We start from the raw sequence: 21,369 nt of genomic DNA on the forward strand, positions 1-21,369 counted from the left end.
ATCCCACCATCACACGGTCCCCTGGCCTGTAAGGACTCAGGGGTTCTGTTCCACTCTGTTCCAAACTCAACGGCCATTTGACTTCCTGTCCCCCACAGGCTGAAGGGGGAAACAGCAACAGCAGAAGCAAGAGAACCATTTATGAGGCACCTGGTAAAGTCACTTGCCAGGCCTTGACTCTTTTCAAGCCAGTCTAAGAAGACTTATACAAATTGAAGTTTACAGTTGCAGCAAAAGCCAGCTTTCAGGACCTTCTGAAATACAACAGCGCCCAACCAGGACTTTACACCTGAAGAAGTGGAGGTGAAATTCTTGCCTGAAATCTCAACTCAGTTGGTCTGTGAGGTGGACAGTATTTATGCTTCAATCTTTTTTGATACACACCAATCTTTGACATTGTGCTCAAGATTGATGTTTCTTTCAAAGGCAGGCCTGGCCAAAAATGCCCCTAGGAGAATGAGCATGAACAAACAAGTAGTTGTAATTAATGCAAATGCATTGCTTCTGGGACATCTTGAGTTTTGGTTGGAATCAGGTGCAGGAGAGCAGATGGAGAACTCACTGGAACTACCCTTGCTGGGGGCCAGCAAGGAAAACTAATACGTTGGGCCTAGCCTTTTCTGGGAAATGCACTGATAAAAACCAGCATCGTTCTCACAGCTTGGGTTAGGTAGTCCTGAAATCTTGTGTAACAAAACTGATGAAAGTAGCCTAGGAGCTGCTCCTCTGACAGGACCCTCTTCAAGAAGGCATGGCCTTTCTCAGTCCACCTGCCCCAAGAATATATCAATATAATCGCCATGATTTTCCACTCTTAAGCAAATAAACCCAAAGATGTAGAACGGGGAAAGGAGATGCTAGCAATTTCAGGGCCTCAGACCATCATCCTCTTGAGGGGATAAAAGGGGGGGGGTGGGTCAGAAGGATGTAAGTCACCTTGATGGTCAGATAGATATAAAGGCAGCATAGAAACACAATAATAAATGCAATAAATAATGAAATGTCATGCCTCTGAGAAAAGAATCACAATCGGTTTTCTATATGACTTTTATTGTTAGATGTTCCTTAGTGTTTAGATCTGGTCTTATTATAATAATGTAGCACTTGGGAAAAAATATACAGCCCAGGAGGCCAGCGCTGGAGGCCAAGATGGAGAAGACCTGCACGGCCACCATGAACTTCCCTTTGGTGCTCAGGTAGGCAGGCACAAAAGTTACCCAGACGCTGCAGAAGACCAGCATGCTGAAGGTGATCAGCTTGGCTTCATTGAAGGCCCCAGGCAGGTTCCTGGCCAGGAAAGCCACTATGAAGCAGATGGCAGAAAGGAAGCCCATGTAACTCAGGGTGATGTAGAACATGACAACAGACCCTTCATTGCATTGCAGGATGATCACTCCAGGCTGCGAGTGGAGGTCAGAGTCAGGGAATGGGGGAGAAACTCCCAGCCAGATGGAGCAGATGAGAATTTGGAAAGCAGAACAAGAAAGGATGATGGAGTTGGCCAAGCTCTTCCCCAACCATCTCCTCACTCTGTTCCCTGGTTTTGTGGCCAGGAAGGCCAGTACCACCGTGATCGTTTTGGCCAAGACAGAAGATATGGCAACTGAGAAGATGATGCTGAATACCATTTGTCGAAACAAGCACGTGACTTTCCTTGGTCGACCAATGAAGAGAAAGGAGGACAAGAAGCAAAGCAGGAGGGAGACCAGGAGGATGTAAGAGAGATCCCGGTTGTTTGCTTTGACGATGGGAGTTTCTATGTATTTAATTAATATGATTAAAACAATGCCTGTGGTTAAGGACAAGAGTAAGGCAAAGGAGACCAGGATGATCCCCAGATCTTCTTCATAGGACAGGAACATTATTCCTTTGGGAATACATCTGACTCGGCCCTCATTTGGATATTGATCTTCCAGACACTTTGTACATTTTTTGGTGTCTGAGGAAACAAGAAAAATTTTTTTTTTTAGAATTCCTCTTTTTACATTTCAAAGAAGACTTTCCTTGGATGACATCTAAGACCAAGAGCCAGGATCTGGATGAGTCTGGAAATGGGGAGAAATACATGGCCTGGGGAATGGAACTGAAGATGTCCCTAAAACAGGAACGTGCTTCTCTTGGAGAACATCTGAGATGAACGTCTTAACATTTCCATAGAAAGAAGAGAAGAAGAATGATAAGTATTTTTTACAGCTAAGATTCATTCTATGAAATTGGGAGGAGTCCTTGGACCATAAGGATTTATAGATTTATTGGGACCTACTTCATTAGAGGTATATAATGAATCATTTCCTCTTTTTGTATTCCTGCTATCATTTTATACTATTTATAATTCAACCCAGTATGGATTTATAAAAACTGGACATGCATCTGAGAATATTCATCTGGCAGCAGTTATTTTGGACATTGTCACAGATGAATTAGACTTCCTTTCCTTTCCTTTCCTTTCCTTTCCTTTCCTTTCCTTTCCTTTCCTTTCCTTTCCTTTCCTTTCCTTTCCTTCCCTTCCCTTTCCCTTCCTTCCCTTTCCCTTCCCTTCCCTTCCCTTCCCTTCCCTTCCCTTCCCTTCCCTTCCCTTCCCTTCCCTTCCCTTCCCTTCCCTTCCTTTCTTTTCTTCCTTTCTTCCTTTCATTGATTTGTGTAGCTGTCTATCTTACAATGGCAATTCTGGGTAGCTAACATAGAGTTAAAACCAAGAAAGTACAAAAGCCAAAATAATTAAATAACAGTAATGACATAATAATAACATCATGGCACCTGAAGACAATCCAACCCAAACCACAGCCAACCACAGTCATTTAAGAAGGATCATATCGACGGGCTCATCCAACCTCCAGATTTCTAGGCCTTCAAGGACTTAAGAAATACCAGTAGGGTAGGGGCCAAACAAATATCAGGGGGTATGACTTCCAAAGGGCAAGCACTTCAACAGAGAGAAGACACACTTTCTGGGTTCTGCCACACAGTCCTTTCAATGGACGTGACCCAGAGGATGTCCACCCTGCTGAATCTAGTGGGCTGGGCAGAAAGAACTGGAGAAGGGAGACCCTGCAAATAACCTAGCCCCCAGTTATGAAGGGTTTTATAGGTGCTAACTGGTACCTTGAATTGCCCCTGGAAGGCTACTGGAAGCAGCAGTATAATATGGGTGTACCAATGGGCACCCGTAACTGCTAACACCACCATATTTGGGGCCACCTACAGCTTCCAAGTGGTCTTCAGGGGAAGCCCCATGTAGAGCTCATTGCAGTAATCCTTCCGAGAGGTGACCAAAGCATTAGTGATTATAAATAACACCACTCAATCCATGAATTTGCTGTCCTAATGTCATTAGATGTTGAAAAGACCTTTGATGAGCTTGGTCTGGGTAAGAAAAGCAATTGATCTGAAACCATTCCTCAAATTTCAAGAGTTTGGATGTTCCTAAGAAAAGTAAAAATGAAAGGACACTTCCAACCTAGAAAGCAGAAGAGATGATTTCTCTGGCAGAAGAAAACCTGCCCAATCCACTACCTCCTGCTATCTTTTTTTAGTCCATCTTTCAAGATCTTTTTGGTATTCCTGCCTTTAGGGAAGTAATCGTACATGTGGAAAAGAAATAAGAAAACAGTCAAGCTTAGATGTGTCTTTAACATGCACTTTCATCAAAATGCTGCAGTTAAATCCACTCCCACAAGACCTGTCCTTTCCTCTGGTGTCACCCACCTTCCTGAGTGGAGATGGTCCCCTCTGGACAAGGAACGCAGTCGTAGCAGCAAACTGGCTCTCCTTCCCGAGCCCGCTTGACAAATCCAGGATGACAATTTTCCCCACATCTGGACTCAGGCAAAGGCTAAACAAAAACACAAGGATTGCCAAAGAAAACGTCTTAGGACTAATCATCTAAGGAATAGGATCTGAAAAGGAATCTTGCAGGCTACATAAAATGATGCAAAGACATTCCCTTTTGAAAGGAGTAGAACTTCACAATCAGTCTCCCCCATGGATCCCTAGTTAGGATACAGAGGAAACATTCCTTAGAAAGTAGGGCTCTCAAACTTAAAGGAGACTGATTTCATCCATCCATCCATCCAACCATGCATCCATCAAACCATCCATCCATCCGTCCATCCACCCATCTGTCCATCCATTTTATATGCTTTCCATCCTGGTCAAATAATTAAGAGTAAAAATGACCCCACGGTTGATAGGACAGAATTGAGATGAGATGGAGGTGACGTCATGAGAACGTGTCCCTCAAAAAGTGTTAGGCATCTCTGAGCTGCAGTAAGTGGGATGTGAGGGTGAGTCCTGTATCAGAAAGGGTATTTCTAAGGCCCAGCTAGAACCAAGACAAGGTCCTTTCTGTTCAAGAAAAACATTACTAACCACCATGGAAAAACAGTCCCACATTTCTTATTAGTGAAATTTAGAGCCTCCACTTTGTCCAGAGAGGAGTTAAAGTAGCTAATGATAAATATAAATAAAAATCTAATCCAAACTAGGGCCATGCAACACTTTGGAGGGACAGTTACATTCAAGAGGACTTCTGATGAAGTTCCCTCTTACAAGCTAAATGCTGAAGCAAAGTAATGTTTCTCCCTCATTATTTTAGATACCAGGAGTGGCTTTTCTTTGGGTAATATCATGTTTCAGTGCTTCAGTTTTCTGAGTGAGGGTGCTATCTCAGATCAGAGCATGATGATGTTCAGCCATCGTTATTTCACATGACTTGAAACCCCTGGAGCTCCTTCCTAGGAGCAGAAGGCCTTTTGCTCTATTCACACTGGAGTGAAGCAGAGGCATGGATAACACTGACCAGTTCTGGGATGCTTAGAAACAGTGACAGACTATGGAGCTGCCCTGTCAGGGACCTCAGTCCTAATTTCAAAATTTGATTTCCTGCTGGGACCAATAAGATTTTATTTTTATTTATTTATTTTATTTATTTATATATCAAATTTGTCACCGCCCATCTCGCTGAATGACTCTGGGCGGTTTACAAAACATTAAAATCAATTAAAATTACAAAATACAATAATAAATAGAAAATAAATAGATCCAAGAATAATTGCAGTCACCCAGGGAGCATCATCAAGGCACTAGCCACCCCTAGGATTGGGTAAGGTTGTTATGACCCCATGCAAGCTGGCAGAGCCAGGTCTTTAATTTTTTCCGGGAGGTCGGGAGGGTAGAGGCCTGCTGCACGTCTGGGGGAAGAATATTCCAAAGGGGGGGCCACAGCAGAGAAGACTCTCCTCCTGGGCCTACCAGCTGACATTCTCTCGCTGATGGGGTCCCCAACATGCCCTCTCTGCCTGACTGGGTGGGACGGGTTGATGTGACAGGAGTGACATGGTCCCTCATGTAACCTGTACACATGCCGTGTAGTGCTTTAAAGGTGATAACCCACTTTGAATTGGACCTGGCAGCAGACTGGAACCCAGTGAAGCTCGCGTATGAAAGGTGTTATATGTGCCATTCTTGGGGCACTCAAAATTGTCCGCGCAGCTGCATTTTGGACCAGCTGTAGCTTCTGGATACTCTTTAAAGGTATCCCCGTGTAGAGCACATTGCAATAGTTTAGCCGAGAGATGACCAGGGTGTGAGTGACTGACCGGAGAGCCTCCTGATCCAGGAAGGGGCGTAACTGGCATACCAGATGGAGGTGGTCAAAGGCCCTCCTGGCCATGTCTGCCACCTGCTGCTCAAGCAGGATTTGTGAGTCCAGGAGGACCCCCAGATTATGCCCTGGGTCTGTTCGGGGCAGTGCAAACCCATCCAGAACCAAAGATGGTAAATCAGTGGATATAAAAGGGCCCCCAATCCACAGCCACTCCGTCTTACCAGGGTTCAGCTAAAGCCTGCTGCACCCTATCCAGACCCCCACAGCCTCCAGACATCACAAAAGGGTGGTCACAGCATCACTCGCCTCACCCGGGATGGAGATGTATCAGTGGGTATCATCTGCATATTGATGATACCTCATCCCATGATAGCAGATGATCTCTCCCAGTGGTTTCATGTAGATGTTAAAAAGGAGTGGAGAGAGTACCAAACCCTGGGGCACCCCACAAAGGAGGGGCCGCAAGCTGGACCTCTCGTCCCCAATCAACACCAATTGGGATCGAGCTTGGAGGAAGGAAGAGAACCAGTGCAAAGCTGTGCCACCCATTCCCAACTCCCCAAGTTGACCCAAAAGGATACCATGGTCAATAGTATCGGAAGCCACTGATAGGTCAAGAAGAGCAAGGATGGATGCCCTACCCACATCCTGCTCCCCCCAGAGATCATCCATGAGTGCAACCAATGCCATTTCTGTCCCATATCTGGGCCTGAAACCTGACTGAAAGGGGTCCAAATAATATGTTTCCTCCAGGATCTTCTGGGGCTGCAATGCCACCACCTTCTCAACCACCTTCCCTAAAAAGGGGAGGGGGGAGACCGGATGAAAATTGTCCAGTATGGTGGGATCCAGTGATGGCTTCTTGAGGAGTGGGTGCACCAGCACCTCTTTAAAGGCAGCTGGAAACACCCCCTCCCTCAAGGATGAATTCACTATTGCCTGGACCCACCCACATGTCACCTCCTGGGAAGCTTTAACTAGCCAGGAGAGACATGGATCTAGTTGACAGGTGGTGGCATTGACTGTCCGGAGGACCCTGTCTACTTCCTCAGGTACAACAGGATCAAACTGTTCCCAGATAACAGGGTAAGAACATACCCTGAGCATCTCTGTAGACCATGCCTCATGCTTGGCATCTGTCGTGATTCTGCTGCACGCACGCACACACACACAGAGGGGTCTTGCAGTCCGATGCAACACCAGTTTGCCTGACAGCAGTGTTGTCGGGTCCAGTCCAGGCAGTGCAGGAAGCAGGATTGTAACCAGTCTGAGACAGGGTACATGGCAGCAATTTCCAGAGGAAACACGAGTGAGACATGAGCGAGACAAGAGCAGACACAAGCGAGACACGAATGGGTAACTAAATGGTTGTCGTCACCAAAGACTCCCCTTCTACTAAGCCTTCTTTTATAACAGCAGCCAGTGTTCCTCATTTCTGAGGGCAAGGTTCCCTTCTCATGAGTAACCTCTCCGAATGCCTTTGCAAAGCTCTCTTTTCAACATGCCTCATTCTAACATCAGGTGGTTTCACACTTTCCACCTCATTATCTGAGACTGACTCTGGCTGTTGCTCACTGTCCAACCCCACCTCTACTGACTGCTCAGCCTGCTGTTCATCCGGTACTTCCTCAGACTCTGACTCCGAATCAGACTCAGAGAGGACCATGACACCATCCAACTGGAACTGGATCCGAGTGATTTTATCCTCCAGATGCCTAGAAAATTCCTCTGTGCAGCCCTGTAAATGGGCTACTGAGCTCCCCTTTCCCAAAAGAGATTGAGTGATCTTAAACAGGGCTGCTGAGCAGCATTCTGCGGATGCAATATGAGCTGAGAAATATTGGTGTTTCGCTGCTCTTACCGCCACAAGGTAGGCCTTAATAGTGGTTCTAGATTGTTTTCAGTTGGATTTGGTCCTGTTTTCCTCCAGCGGTGCTCTAGATGTCTTTTAACTCTTTTCAAAACCCTCAACTCCTCTGTAAACCACAGGGAGTGTTGGGTTCAATGGGTCAAGAGAAGTCGCATGGGTGCGATCTTGTCCAAGCCTTGGCTGCTTTCCTATTCCAGGTAGCAGCCAAGGCCTCCACTGGACTGTGCAGCAGAACCCCAGGTATAACCCCCAGATCCCTTTGGAACCCAGTGGGGTCCATCAGTCACCAGGGGTGGCCCAATTGAATGGGTCCTGCCTCACTGTGGAGGGGGGTAGCATAGGAGAATCTCAAAGCCACCAGCACATGATCTGACCATGACAAGGGGGACAGATGTAATTCCTCCTTCAGATCACATTGCCACTGCTCTGACAAGAAAACCAAGTCTGGTGTGAGGCCACTGTCCCGAGTCGGGTCACGGATAATCTGGGACAGGCCCATGGCTGCCATGGTAGTCATGAACTCCTGGGCTGCCTCTGAGGCACACCCCAGGGACAGCAGATTGAAGTCCCCCAGGACCATCAGTCTGGGGAACTCCACTGCCAGTCCCACGACAGCCTCCAGCAGCTGAGGCAGGGAAGTTGCTATGCAGCAGGGAGGCTGGTACAGTCACAACAATCCCAACTGTGCTTGCGAACCCAACTTCAGAAACAGGGTCTCACAATTGGCCACTTGTGGAGTAGCGCCCCTGAAGGCCAACAAAGATTCTCTGATGACAACTGCTACCCCTCCTCCCCTACCCTGGGGTCTCGGCTGGTGCCAAACCGTAAACCTGGCCAGGCACATTTCCGAAATGGGCACACACACCACCACCCTGCTTCAGTGCCCAGCCAGGTCTCAGTGATACACACCAGGTCAGCCTGCTCCTCAGTCCTCAACTCACATATAAGGGGGGCCTTGTTGTTCACTGACCTGGCAGTCTAGAGTCACCTTCATTTGATCCAGCCCAACACTGAATTCAGGCACTGGTCAACAGAATTGCCTCCTCTGGCATTTGAGGCCAAGGAACAAGCGAACTTGAGGCTGTCAGCAACACAATCCCAGTTCCTAATGACCTCTCTCAGCAGTTTCATGGAGATAATAAATTGCAGAGCAGACACAACAGGACATTCGATACTTATGAAATTTTTGAGATACGACCAGCTCTGGCCCCAAAAATTTACCTCGATGTGCGAACTCCGCCTCGAGGTATGGCTATTTTTCCACCCTGACACGTGGTCCACGGCCATTTTTCCGTCCTGACACGTGGTCTGTGGCCATTTTTTTGCCCCTGACATGTGGTCCGCGGGCGTTTTTCTGCCCCGCTGCGTGGCGCGTGGGCGTTTTGCTGCCCTGCCGCGCCCCTGACGTGCAGCGCGCAGGCGCTTTTCTGCCCCTGACGTGCGGCGTGTGGGCGTTTTGCCGCCCTGCCGTGTGGCGCACAGATGCTTTTCTGCCCCTGACGTGCGGCACGCAGGCGTTTTGCCGCGCCACCACACGGTGCGCGGGCATTTTGCCGCCCCACCACGTGGTGCGTGGGCGCTTTTCTGCCCCTGATGCGTGGTCCGCGGACGCCAGAACGGATTAACGGTAATTACATTGAACCTTATGGGAAAATTTGCTTCGGGGTGCGACCAAATTCGGAGGGCGGAACGAATTTACCGTATTTACATTGAACCTTATGGGAAAATTTACCTCGACTTGCGACCAACTCGACTTGCGATCAGAGTCATAGAACGGATTAAGTTCGTAAGTAGAGGTACCACTGTACGTAAAAAAGAGTAATTACCTAACAACATATATTGGAGATGGCAGAATTTGTGTAAAACTGTGCTCCAAATTACTGCACCAAGCATGCGGTTTAGAAGACCTTTCTTGATAGTACTGAAATCTCCCAAGAAGTTTATGAAAACAAGAACAACTCTACTCCCCACATTCAGTTGTCGGTGAAGGTCATCCACCATGATGCACATGCTCAGTCCCCTAGAAATGGGTCCTGTTTTAAGGTGTTGAGACAAGAGAGAAAAGAAACCAACATTTTCCTCACCTGGCTATGCAACTTCAGTCGGGACAGAGAGTCTTGGTTGATAGTGAGTCCCTCTCTTTCCAGACTCCCCAGTTGCTCTGTGATGAGGTCCTTATTGGGGGAAACCACCATGCTCATGATCTTCAGGTCAGCTGCTATATCTCCATTTTTGTCCAAGTACAATTTCTCCAGGGAAATATTGCAAAACACATTCTTGTCCAGAAAGGGATGAAGCTAGAATGGAAAAATCCAGGAATTCAAAAGAAGAAAACTAGGTTTCTGATCCCATTTGGTGTTTTCGCACTTCTACAGTTGTCTAACTTGCAAATATCCTTAGGTGGGAGAACAAATGTTAGCCTTATCTTCAAAACCAGAAAAGAACATTCAGCAAAGTACAGATAGTCAATGTGACATCAATTATTAGGAAAACTCCAGAGCGGGTCATAAAGACATCATTCAGAAACAATGAAAACAATGAGGTAATTGCCAGAAGACCTGGATTTGTCAAGAACAAAGTCCTCAAGGCTAATCTTCTCCCATTTTTTTATTGAATTACTTCCTAAAAGTTTTTAGAAATGCTCTTGATATACTGTAATGTACCTTGATTTCACAGAAGTTTTAACCAAATACTTCCTGCCATGCTGATTATGTTAGTTATGTTAGTTAGCTAGTTATGTGAGGGCTGGATGGTAAACCCTTCTTGGCTAATGCTGGCTGGCTCACATGTTTCAAAAGGCGATATGGTGTGACAAACATTAAACTTGCAGGTGAGGCAGGTTCTGCAGATCAGGAGGCTACACAGGAATTTAAGAAGACCTGGAAAGTGCCGTACAGGAAGTGGCTTATGTGGAACAGCAGGTTTCCAACACTGGTGAAATTGGCTTGTTTTACAAGGAAGTTGGCAAATGAACCCATATCACACAAATGGCCTCCAAAGCCCTGGCTTAAAATCATTCAAAGACCTTGCTATTGTGCACCAATACCAAGGGTGACTTTCAGTGCAAATCCCTAATGGTATACAGAGCCCAAAATCCATGACTGCTTAAAGGGAAAAACCTGAACCATATGCCAGTCCATTGGAGGTTGAACCAAAAAGCGTAGATGACATCCGAAAGATTCTGGGATGTGGATATGGGAAAAGGTGATATACTGGATATACAAATGAAACCGGTCAATGTGTTAATAATTAAAAGGGACATACAAATAACAAACCACAGGAGTGATTTGGATAACTTTCCTATACTGGATTTCCAAAAGAGATCTGGTAAAGTTTTGAGGGCTTTTCTGAGAAGGGACAAAGAAAAAATGAAAAGAAATCAAGTTCTATGACATTATCTGATGGGATTAAAAACCAAGGGTGTGAAAAGTACACAGAAGGAATATAAAGTTGGTTTATTTGATCAATGGCATGTGTAATTATCTGTGGTGAAACACAGTAACGCAGCACGTTCTCAGGAAAGAGGGAGTACATTCCAGGAAGGGGGACGAAAGAAGAGACAACACAGTCTGGAGCAGGATCATGGGAAGAGGAAGAGATTTAGGATAGCCATTCCCTAGAATCTCCCAGGGTAAATCCACCAGGTTAGAGTAATACAGATTTATTGTATTACTGTCTGGCAAGCTTCTGTCTCTATTTTGTAAGCAATAAAAGAACTGAACTTGGCTGGACTGTTTCTCTGTGGTTCTTGGGCTGGACCTGACATTATCTCAGTAACCTGTAATGGACTTTTGCTGACCAGGAATGAATGGCAAGATTTTAAGATTTTGTTCATAGTTAAGAGATGAGATGTGGGAAGAAGAGAGCATTTGTTCTATTTTAAGGGAAGGTGATAAGTTACTAAAATTGTTTATACATGTTGTGATGAAGGGGGAAGTTACTTCTTTATATATCTTTTTTCCCTGTTTCCCCGTTTTCTTTCTTTTCTATTTCTATTTCTCTTTCTATTCTTTCTTTTCTTTTTCATTTTCTGCACTTTCTAATGCTCTTTTTACTCTTATATTTTTTGGTTTGCATTAGTTTTTATGTTTTCCACTGTAATGTACAATCAAATTATTATGAAATGAAATATTCTGAGATTCATTCCACACCTGCTTCAGCCCAGAAGTTGGACACTATCTCCAGGGCAAAAACCTTTCCTTCAAGATTTTATTAATTTTGGAAAGTACCTTAGTCCATTACCATGAGGAACTTGAAAATACCTACCGCAACACAGAAATTCTTTGCAAACCCCAAAATGCTACATGTCCCATGCAACCCTTCAATCAGGACATAATAAAAGCTTTCAAGGCGCACCACATGAGGGAGCTTCACAGCAAGGGTTGCAAGGCTCTCAATGCCAACAAGGAAGCCCCCATGATGGACTACTCTATGTCAGTCACTATACGCAACATTACTGATTATGTTGGCACAGCCTGAGACAGCATCATGCAGGCTACTATCAATAACTGTGGAAAAATGTTTGGCCGGGCTGCATGAAAAATTCTGGAGGCTTTGAAGGTGTGACAGAAAACATAAACAACAGGGTCAAAAGCATAATTCCTATTGCGTGGCAAATCAGGGGAGATGGCTGTGATGACATGAAGGAAGAAGACGTGGAGGAAATTTTGGCAGACAAGGCATCAGAACCCACCAATGAAGACCTGCACAAGAGGACAAAAACAAGGCACTGGAGTCAGCGATGTTGAGGATGGTGATAAAAGGCAGATTAAGACTCCAAGAATTGTCCCTCTCACAGCAGCCAAAATATTGGATGGAATTCTGCCTTGGAAAAACTTTTCAACGAGACGGAAGAATGTGACCCGATGCTTGAACGCAGCCTCAAATTTAAGCACCTAGCCTCCACTGCGTTTGCCCCTTTACGCTGAGACACTTCAAGATTTGAGGCTTGCGCAATTTTTCAAGCCAGTTTGGGAGGGACAATCACCGACATCACGAACAAATTGCAAGAGAGAAGCTCCTGAGGTAGCATTGCCAGATCTCAACAAGCCACTCTTGTTGATGTCCTCCTCTTCTGCAGAAGTTCCAGCAACATCTTCCTCAGTTTTTGTGGGGCAAGCCAAGCATGGGAGGTTTAAATGCTTAACCTTTTTTTTTAATGTTTTCCCCCCCAGGACTTTCTTGATTTGTAAGAAATACATTCATTAAATAAGATGTCTTTAACAGAACAAGGTTATGTATTGATTGGTTGATGAAAACACTGTGATCAGAGGCTGGCAGGAAACTAACCCTGTATTTCCCTCTGAGCAATGGTTCAGTATTCACTGATTTCAGTATTCAAGGTGAATATTGAATAATGAGAATTTACTGTATAGGTGTACTGGTAATGATTGCAATAAATTATTGTTATTGTTGTTGTTATTATCATCATCCCCTTAATGATATTGGTGAAAGATAGAAGGAAAGGCTACCAAATTGGCAGCTGATATCAAATTGGGTGGCATAAGTTATGACCGAGAAGCAGGTATACAATTCAAAACAAATCTCGATAGTTTACCAAAATGGGGTGAAAATAACAGAATGAAATTTAACTGAGAAACAAGTGCAAAGTTCTTTACTTAAAAGAACAAAAATGAGAAACCACAGGTAGAGGATGTAAAAATCTTGATAGTTGTGAGAGAGCAAGGTTATCAGGAAGGAGGGGTGCATTCCAGGAAGGGAAGGGGGACAAAAGACAACACAGTCTGCAGGGGGAGTGTGGGAAGCGACAGACGTTCAGGATAACTACTTCCTAGAATCTCCCAGGGTATACCCAGTTGTTGTAGTACAGATTTAGTCTGGCAGATTCTGTCTATAAGGGGTAAGCTAATAAAAGAACTTGATTCAACTGGACTGTTTCACTGTTGCTCTTGGGTTGGGCCTGACAATTGTTTACCAAAATGGGTCAAAAGTAACAGAATGAAATTTACAAGAGAGACAAGTGCAAAGATCTTCATTTAGAAGAACAAAAAGGAGATGCACCAGTAGAGGATGAGGGATCCCTCACTTGGTAAGAATATCTGTGAAAATGATCTCAAAATAGTCGTTGCTTGCAGAACGAATGTGAGTCAGGAGTGTGATGCTCATGGAAAGAAGGCAAAGGCCTCCATGGGAATCTCAGGAAGTGAATGTTCTACTCTATTCTGGTGTGGTGAGTGCCCAACTTGAATCCTGGGTCCACTTGCAGGCACAACACTTGGAGAAGACACTGCAGGAGAATTGGATCAGGTTCAGGAAAGGGCAGTGAAACTAATGGAGAAATTGAAGGAGGTGCTCCTAGCCTTGAGGAAAGACAACAAGGAGAAAACCCAAGTTGGTCTATTCAGAGTGCAGGACATGAAACAACTGAGTTACAAGAAAGGAGATTCTGGCTGAATGATTGGAAAAACATCAAAAAAGAAGAGGAGTTTGATATTTAGCCAACTAACCAGAGAGGTTCAGTCTCCCCTTCACTGAAGGTTTTAATGCAGAGACCAGGCAGCCATCAGTCAGCAATGCTTTAACTAGCCTCACTCCTTCATTCTTCCTTTGGATTCCTGCTCAGCAGGAAGGAAGTTTGATGGATCTTTGCCAGGACCCCATACCTGCCACGGCTGCAGCCTTGGAGCCCCCAAACTCTCTTCGCCCTCCTTCCTTCTCCTCCTGGCTCTGGAGGAATATGCAGCATTCAAGGCATCTGCCAGAATCTTAATGATGCTGTAAACACGGTGGTCATTTGGAATCTGGAACCTGTCCCTTTCCTCTGAGGTCTCCAGTGGCTCTCTCTGGGTGCATCTCCTGCGGGCTTTGACAGAAAAGACGTGTTTGGAGAAAGAACAGTTAAAAGCCTTCTCTCTAAAGTCTCTGCTCACATAGAAAAACTGTTTAAAGGAATCATCTTTTGCCCATTTTTTCCTCTGGATAAGAAAGGACCAAATACTATGGACATATTGTAAATATCTCGTATTATATAGTAATGGCAAATCCCATAAGGCTGTGGTGATCCAGACTTTCCCTTCAATGGGTCCTGCCAATTTTTCAAGTGTCCAAAGTACAGTGAACATTCCTTGTTCAAGCCAACCATATTCTATCAAGTAAACAAAGACATTGACTCGTCTCCACTTAGAAAGGGCACCATTGGTGGATACTGTAAATCTAGTCATTGAGAACCTTTGGGATACAACAACACAAATTCCATTCCTGACAAGCAAAGGAGTCAAAGTCCTGACAAAATGCTCTGCGTTGTCCGTGTCTGAAGCAACCAGACCGATCAAGGTCCATCTGAAATGGAGGAGCAATTGGACAATCGCTGGGTACTGGCTTCCTTCTTTGGGGACCATCCGGTAGAAAAAAGGGAATTGAGTTCTATCACTCAAAGATGCTGAAACAACTTTATTGCTGATCTGAAAAAGAAATGAAAAATGTTGTGTTTTATCTGGAGTCAGATAAAGGTCAGAATATTAGTTTTAATAAACAGAACCGCTGGGCGACTGTATTTGTAATAATATTTCCATCATGATTGATGTTATTGATCTACTGAGTCCATAGGATCTTTTTCTTTCATGTTTAGGCAAGACAATCAATTGGGACTTTTTCCAGGAATCTGAGATTGATTTACCATTGCTAATATTTTGGGTCAGATCAAGGGAAATTGTGACCTTCCCCTCTTTGCCGCACCATCCTTTTGTACAAAAGACCCTTTGATTGAGTCTGTCCTTGCCCTTATCTCCTCTTGCACCTTCACAAGTGTATACCTGAAGCCCTAAAAGCAACGGGGTTGGTGTCATGGGAAGATATGTCTGCTTTGATCTTCTCCCTTCCCCATTGTGGATCCCAATCCATAGCCAAGACACCTACAAAGTCCATAATGCAAAGGAGCTGTTGAATTTCATGAACAGGTTCACTGGAACTATCACCCATCCACACCCGCCCACTCAGTTTACCAGATATAGAAACATACACACAAACCTGTGCGGTTTTGTAGGTGTCCCCCACAGTGGTCATCTGGATGGAGATATCATTGTCAGTTCCATCAAGAAGAGCCATGGGGTTGTCTTTCCTTCCACAGCTGTAGTTGGGAACGTTGGCTTCTCCAGTAGACAGCATGTCCAGCAAGGCATCTGAAGTCACAAGGATGTTCAAATAGTTGTTGTGGATGTTGTAGCCAAGCGTGACATTGTGCAAGAGCTGGGGGTTCTTGTTGACCCCTTGAATGGCAAAAATGAAGGGTAGGATTCTTGAATAATCAGTGGTTCCTGTACTGTAAACAAATGAGCATATCATCATTGTCATCTAAAACAACAACAAAATAACTTCTTCAATTTATTCCTCTTTGACTCCACAAGCCTATTCAGTCTTAGGCCAATACTGACCCAATACAGACCCCAAATCAGAAACAAATTATAGTCACCAATCTGCATTTAATTCTTTTTGAGTGTTGAGAAGATGGAATGGAGATAAGTCTTCCACCAGATTTAATAATCACAATATGGCCTTCTTAATAGTAGTACTAATTATCATTTCCCCATGAACCAGAATTCCAAATAAGTAAACCATTGAAGTAGAAAAATGATAAAAGGAAGAGTGTGGATTAATAAGTGACCCAGAAAATCAATGTTAAAAACAAGTCATCCTCTTCTATTTCTATAAGGAACAAGCCTTTCAATGATCTGTTATAAAAATACGGAAATGGGCTGGGCAGAGGCAACTACAATCCTTTAAAGAACTACTTTAGATAAAATTCAATACTTAAAAAACGCCTGATCTAAAATTAACCCTTCAGCCTCAATTGAGAAACTGGCAGAGAAATGGCCTTTTACTTCTGCTAAAGGAAAGAATCAGCAAGTGATGAAATCGGGAATGGAAGAGGAGCGGGAGATGATCTGGACTTGGACTGCTGTCGCTCTTTCTCAGCTTCTTTTCAGTTTTTCTCTACCCCATCCTTGGACCTGAGTCCTGCTTCTCAGAAAGAATAAAGGAATAAGAGCTTGAGAACTGCAAAAGGAAGGAATGCAATTCCATCACACACTGAATGACTTACCTACTAGACTCAATAAAAGGTGCCTTGTTGAAATTGAATGGCTCAAACAGAGCATGTGTGGCAGTGACAAGCACACTGATGAGATGGTCTCCTGGCCTGTAATGGTTCCATGGCTTTACTCCATCCTGCTGCTCCAAAGTCAGAGGGCATTTGGTTCTGAGCTTCTCAGCATCTGTCTGGGGCTGCAGCAGCATCAGAAGCAGAAGCAGGAGGTCCATTCCTCCTATGGCTTAATCACCTCCCTGTTTCTAAATGACAAGAAGAAGAGTTAGAAGAATTCAAACGATTCTCACAACATGGAAATGGCTGTGGCTCTCCTGATTCAGACAAAGCCTAACCAAGCTTCACATGGAAAGGAGAGAAAGGTGCATTCAACAGCATAGCCCCTGCCTGTCTTAAATCTTTTGCAAAACACTCAGCATGACCAGAGGCATTTATCCTTTTCTGATGTAAGATCCCTGGCCTGTAGCTTTAGTCTGATGTTTACATCAAAGGCAGGCACTGGAGCAGTAGCAGAAGAGGTCTCAAAGGGGACTGGAATGTTGGTTATTACATTGTGAAGCAACATCTCCTCTGGGTAGTCCTGAACGTCTTCTGGGGCTCCATATGCAGATGGGTGGCTGGAGAAAAGCATGTTAGTGAAAATCACAGACTTTCTGGTAGCAACCAGAAGAGGAGCAACCGTCTGAGGTAGCACCAAATCCCAACACGTGCAAGACGTTTTGGAGGGAGGCAAAGGCTGTATGCCACTTTCCAAATGTTAGGATTTTTATTTGTTATAAGGACTAACCACCAAAGACTAATTTACAGGCCTACATCAACTTGCAAAGCCTAGGAGGCTGGAGTTAACCTCAATAAACAATAGACATTGCAGCTACAATTAATAATTAATTAATTAATTAATACTTATTAATAAATTGTCATGTTCTACATCACCCTCAGTTACATGGGCTTCCTTTCTGCCATCTGCTTCACAGTGGCTTTCCTGGCCAGGAACCTGCCTGGGGCCTTCAGTGAAGCCAAGCTGATCACCTTCAGCATGCTGGTCTTCTGCAGCGTCTGGGTGACTTTTGTGCCCGCCTATCTGAGCACCAAAGGGAAGTTCATGGTGGCCGTGCAGGTCTTCTCCATCTTGGCCTCCAGTGCTGGCCTCTTGGGCTGTATATTTTTTTCCCAAGTGCTACATTATTATAATAAGACCAGATCTAAACACTAAGGAACATCTAATGAGAAAAGGATTTATTCATAAAAATGCTTTAATTATAGCTTTCTAATTATCATCCTGGAATTTTACCTTCATAAAGTTGAAGGAGCCCCTGAGGCCCTCTAGTGCAACCCCCTCCTCTCCGCAGGAATTCCAGTTAAAGCATTGCTGACTGATGGCTGCCTGCTCTTTGCATTAAGACTTTCAGTGAAGGGGAGATTGAACTTCTCTGGTCACTGGTTGAACTCTCAAACTACTGGTTCAACTACTCTTCCATTTTGGATGTTTTTCCCATCATTCAGCCAGAATCTCCTCTCTTGAAACTCAGTTCTTGGTTTCATGTCCTGCACTCTAGAATAACAGTGAACAGGTCTTCAGCTTCTGTGTGGCATCTTGCAGGTATAGGAAGAGTGCTATATTCTCCCTTTTCCAACTTACAGGCTTTGTAAATAAAAATTGGTAGCTGGAAAAGGTGCTCCCAGACTTCTGATTTTCAGCTCCCATAGACCAACTTGGGCTTTCTTTTTGTTGTCTTTCCTCAAGGCTAAGAGCACCTCCTTCGATTTCTTCAGTAGCTTCACTGCCCTTCCCTGAACCTGATCCAATTCTCTTGCAGTGTCTTCTCCAAGTGTGGTGCCTGCAAGTGGACCCAGGACTCAGGTTGGGGACGCACCACACCAGAATAGAGTAGAACATTCACTTCCTGAGATTCCCATGGAGGCCTTTGCCTTCTTTCCATGAGCATCACACTCCTGACTCACATTCGGTCTGCAAGCAATGACTATTTTGAGATCATTTTCACAGATATTCTTACCAAGTGAGGGATCCCTCATCCTCTACTGATGCATCTCCTTTTTGTTCTTCTAAATGAAGATCTTTGCACTTGTCTCTCTTGTAAATTTCATTCTGTTACTTTTGACCCATTTTAGTAAATGATTGTCAGGCCCAGCCCAAGAACACTGATGAAACAGCCCAGTTGAGTCAAGTTCCTTTGCTTACACCTTCTAGACAGAATCTTGCCCGACTAAATCTGTACTACAACAACAACTGGGTATACCCTGGCAGATTCTAGGGAGTAGCTATCCTGAACCTCTTATGCTTCCCTCGCTCCCCCTGCAGATTGTGTTGTCTTTTGTCCCCCTTCCCTTCCTGGAATGCACCCCTCCTTCCTGATAGCCTTGATCAACATTTGATTCGGGTTTTATGAAGAAAGGGAGGGAGGGAGGGAGGGTCAAAAGTAAATAAAAAGGAAAGAAAGAAAATATAAAGATTTTCTTTATAGCAGTTATAAGTATAAATTTAACTCTTACTCTCTGGTTACAACATGTCTCTCATTTTTTCGTATAATCTATTTTTTTCCTAATCATCAAAACCATAAATCAGAAGTTCATTTTTTCTGTTTCATGCAAAAAGTCTATAAGGGATTTCTAGCCAGCAATAAATGTAAATATTGTGTTTTCTCTGATCAAAGAAGACAACGGCCTGCCCTTTTAACTTCTTTCTCTAAAGTTACATTATGACTCTCTTCTTTCTAAATTTATCCTGCCTGATCATCAAAACCATAAATCACAAGTTCATTATTTTCATTTATACACAAAAAGTCCATAGGGGGTTTCCAGTCACCAATAAACGTAGATATTGTCCTTTTTTTAATCAAAGGAGTCAGTTTGTCCATCTCAGCAAGTTCCGTCAATTTCTCCAACCATTCCTCCATGGTGGGTAGTGCCAAATCTTTCCACCTTTGGGCATTTAGTAATCTCGCCACAGTGATCATATACTGAAATAATCTTCCATGGCATTTTTAAAACTGTTTATCCATCAATCTTAAAAGGAAAAGTTCTGGCTTCAATTGAACACTTATCTTTAAAATCCTCTCTATCAAAGTAGATATCAGAATCCAATTTTTTTTAGCTTTTTTTCATGTCCACCAAGCATGATATAATGTCCCTTCACATTGTTCACATTTCCACCTCTGAACCTTTAAACTGAATGATTACAGGCCAGGAGATCGTCTCACTGGTGGGGTCCTTTCTGCAACAACTGCTAACTTTCAACCATACCGTTTCTGGTGGCCAAAACCTGGCTCACTTCGATACACCAATTCACTTTGGAGATACAACATAAACATATTAGCATGCAAACAATAAAACAGACTACACTGGACTCCCATCAAAGCATTGGCAGCTTGCTGAGCAGCCCTGGTCAAAAACAGAACTACAGCTTCTGTACCTTTGGCCTATGTCATTGCATAGAAAGAGGCAGACACAGTGTAAATTACAACACGACATTGGAATGTTATTGTGACATCCATCTGGGTGACCTCCTCATTCTTTATTCTTTCCTACTAGGTCAGCACGGCAGCTATACTATCTTTGAGATATAGTCCATGAATATAAGTATTGTGGTTTATTGGGCCACTGGTTCTTCTCTGTTTTTTTCTCTTGTCACCACTCATGGTCAATTTAGCTTGCTGAATGTTTTGTGACAAGGGCACTTGAACCAGTTCGCATGTATGAAAAGGCATCTTATCGGGTTGGTCATGAATGCAGCTCGTGTGTGTGTGTGTGTGTGTAGAGGGGTTACCTTATACCACCACGTCTTTAATGTTACAGTTGATCCTAAAAGGCAGAAGCTATCCACTGCTTCAGTGTCTCCATGGTCAGTTCCAAGCAAAGTTCCCTTTAACTGCCAACATGATGTTCTGAAAAAATTGTTTTGTGCAGCGTTTCCCAACCAAGTATAAGTTGGTGCACCACAATATGAATATACAAGTAAACTGCAAATACATGTAATACATGTAAAGGGACAGAGAATTATTGGATCCATCATTCTGACAAGTTGGTACGTTCAGGAGAGTGATCCATCCATGGTAGTGGACTGATGTTCATCTCCTCCACTGCCAGATCACGTCTCAACCCCCCTGAAACAAAAACCAGGTCTAGGGGGCAGCCTCTGGTATGCGTTGGGCCATTGATGTCTTGGGACAGGTCCATGGTTGCCATGGAGGCCATGAACTTCTGAGCTGTCCCAGATTCAACGTCACCATGGCAAATTGCAATCCCCAAACACCAACAGCCCTGGGGACTCAATTGCCAGCCCAGCAACAGAACCCAGTAGGTGAGGTTTTGGTAAGTCACGTCAGATAAGATCATAGATGAGCACAGCCTTGTTACACATCAACCTGGCATTCAAAAGCAGCAGCCGGAGCCTAGGGTTCTCCTCCAGACAACAAACATAATCCCCCCAACTACCTACCCAACTACAGCAGGACCCCAGGCACTCCCAACCATACCTGCCAAGCACTCAGTGGTCTCGGGGGGTTCCAGATCCAGCAGAGGAGACCACCCAGGTCCTACCCCTAAGACTCCATCATTCCCTCAGATGGAAAGGCTGAAGGGCCCCACCCCCATGATTCTCCACCAAATCAGAAGCCCAGGGCCACAAGGTCATCCCAGGCTAGTTTCTGGGGAGGTGAGGCAGCCAGGAACCCTACCACACAGACCACTGCTTCCTTGGAATTAGAAGGTAGGGAGCGGTAGCGCTGGGTGTCATCAGCATTGAGGGGCACCAAACTCCAAAGCACTGGGTGACCTCTCCCAGCAGTCTTTGTGGATGCTGAAAAGCATAGGAGA

The 21,369-nt window shown here is 44.4% G+C and overlaps 1 protein-coding gene across 1 annotated transcript; it reads right to left on the reverse strand.

Annotated features, from left to right (window-relative positions):
* Positions 1-1,037: 1,037 nt before the first annotated feature.
* On the reverse strand, positions 1,038-16,751 carry LOC148214476 (vomeronasal type-2 receptor 26-like). The gene is made up of 6 exons (XM_088151198.1): positions 16,543-16,751; positions 15,462-15,753; positions 14,099-14,896; positions 9,560-9,772; positions 3,706-3,832; positions 1,038-1,939 (listed from the first exon to the last, which is right to left on the reverse strand). Exons 1-6 carry the CDS (start codon positions 16,749-16,751, stop codon positions 1,038-1,040), a joined length of 2,541 nt encoding a protein of 846 aa, XP_088007324.1.
* Between the last annotated feature and the right edge of the window lie 4,618 nt (positions 16,752-21,369).

Source organism: Python bivittatus, unplaced genomic scaffold (genome assembly GCF_059951505.1).
Source record: "Python bivittatus isolate LINGU-HERP-01145 unplaced genomic scaffold, Pbiv_v1 ctg000650_np1212, whole genome shotgun sequence".
Lineage (NCBI taxonomy): Eukaryota > Metazoa > Chordata > Lepidosauria > Squamata > Pythonidae > Python > Python bivittatus.

What these genes read in the sequence shown, in the direction of transcription:
- LOC148214476 (XM_088151198.1), bottom strand. Translation starts at nt 16,751, where the DNA reads ATGGACCTCCTGCTTCTGCTTCTGATGCTGCTGCAGCCCCAGACAGAT. An exon ending in ACACCTACAAAACCGCACAG is followed by an intron (nt 14,897 to 15,461) that starts GTTTGTGTGTAT and finishes TTTCTTTTTCAG; the next exon opens with ATCAGCAATAAAGTTGTTTC. An exon ending in GACTGAAGTTGCATAGCCAG is followed by an intron (nt 3,833 to 9,559) that starts GTGAGGAAAATG and finishes GTTTTTGTTTAG; the next exon opens with CCTTTGCCTGAGTCCAGATG.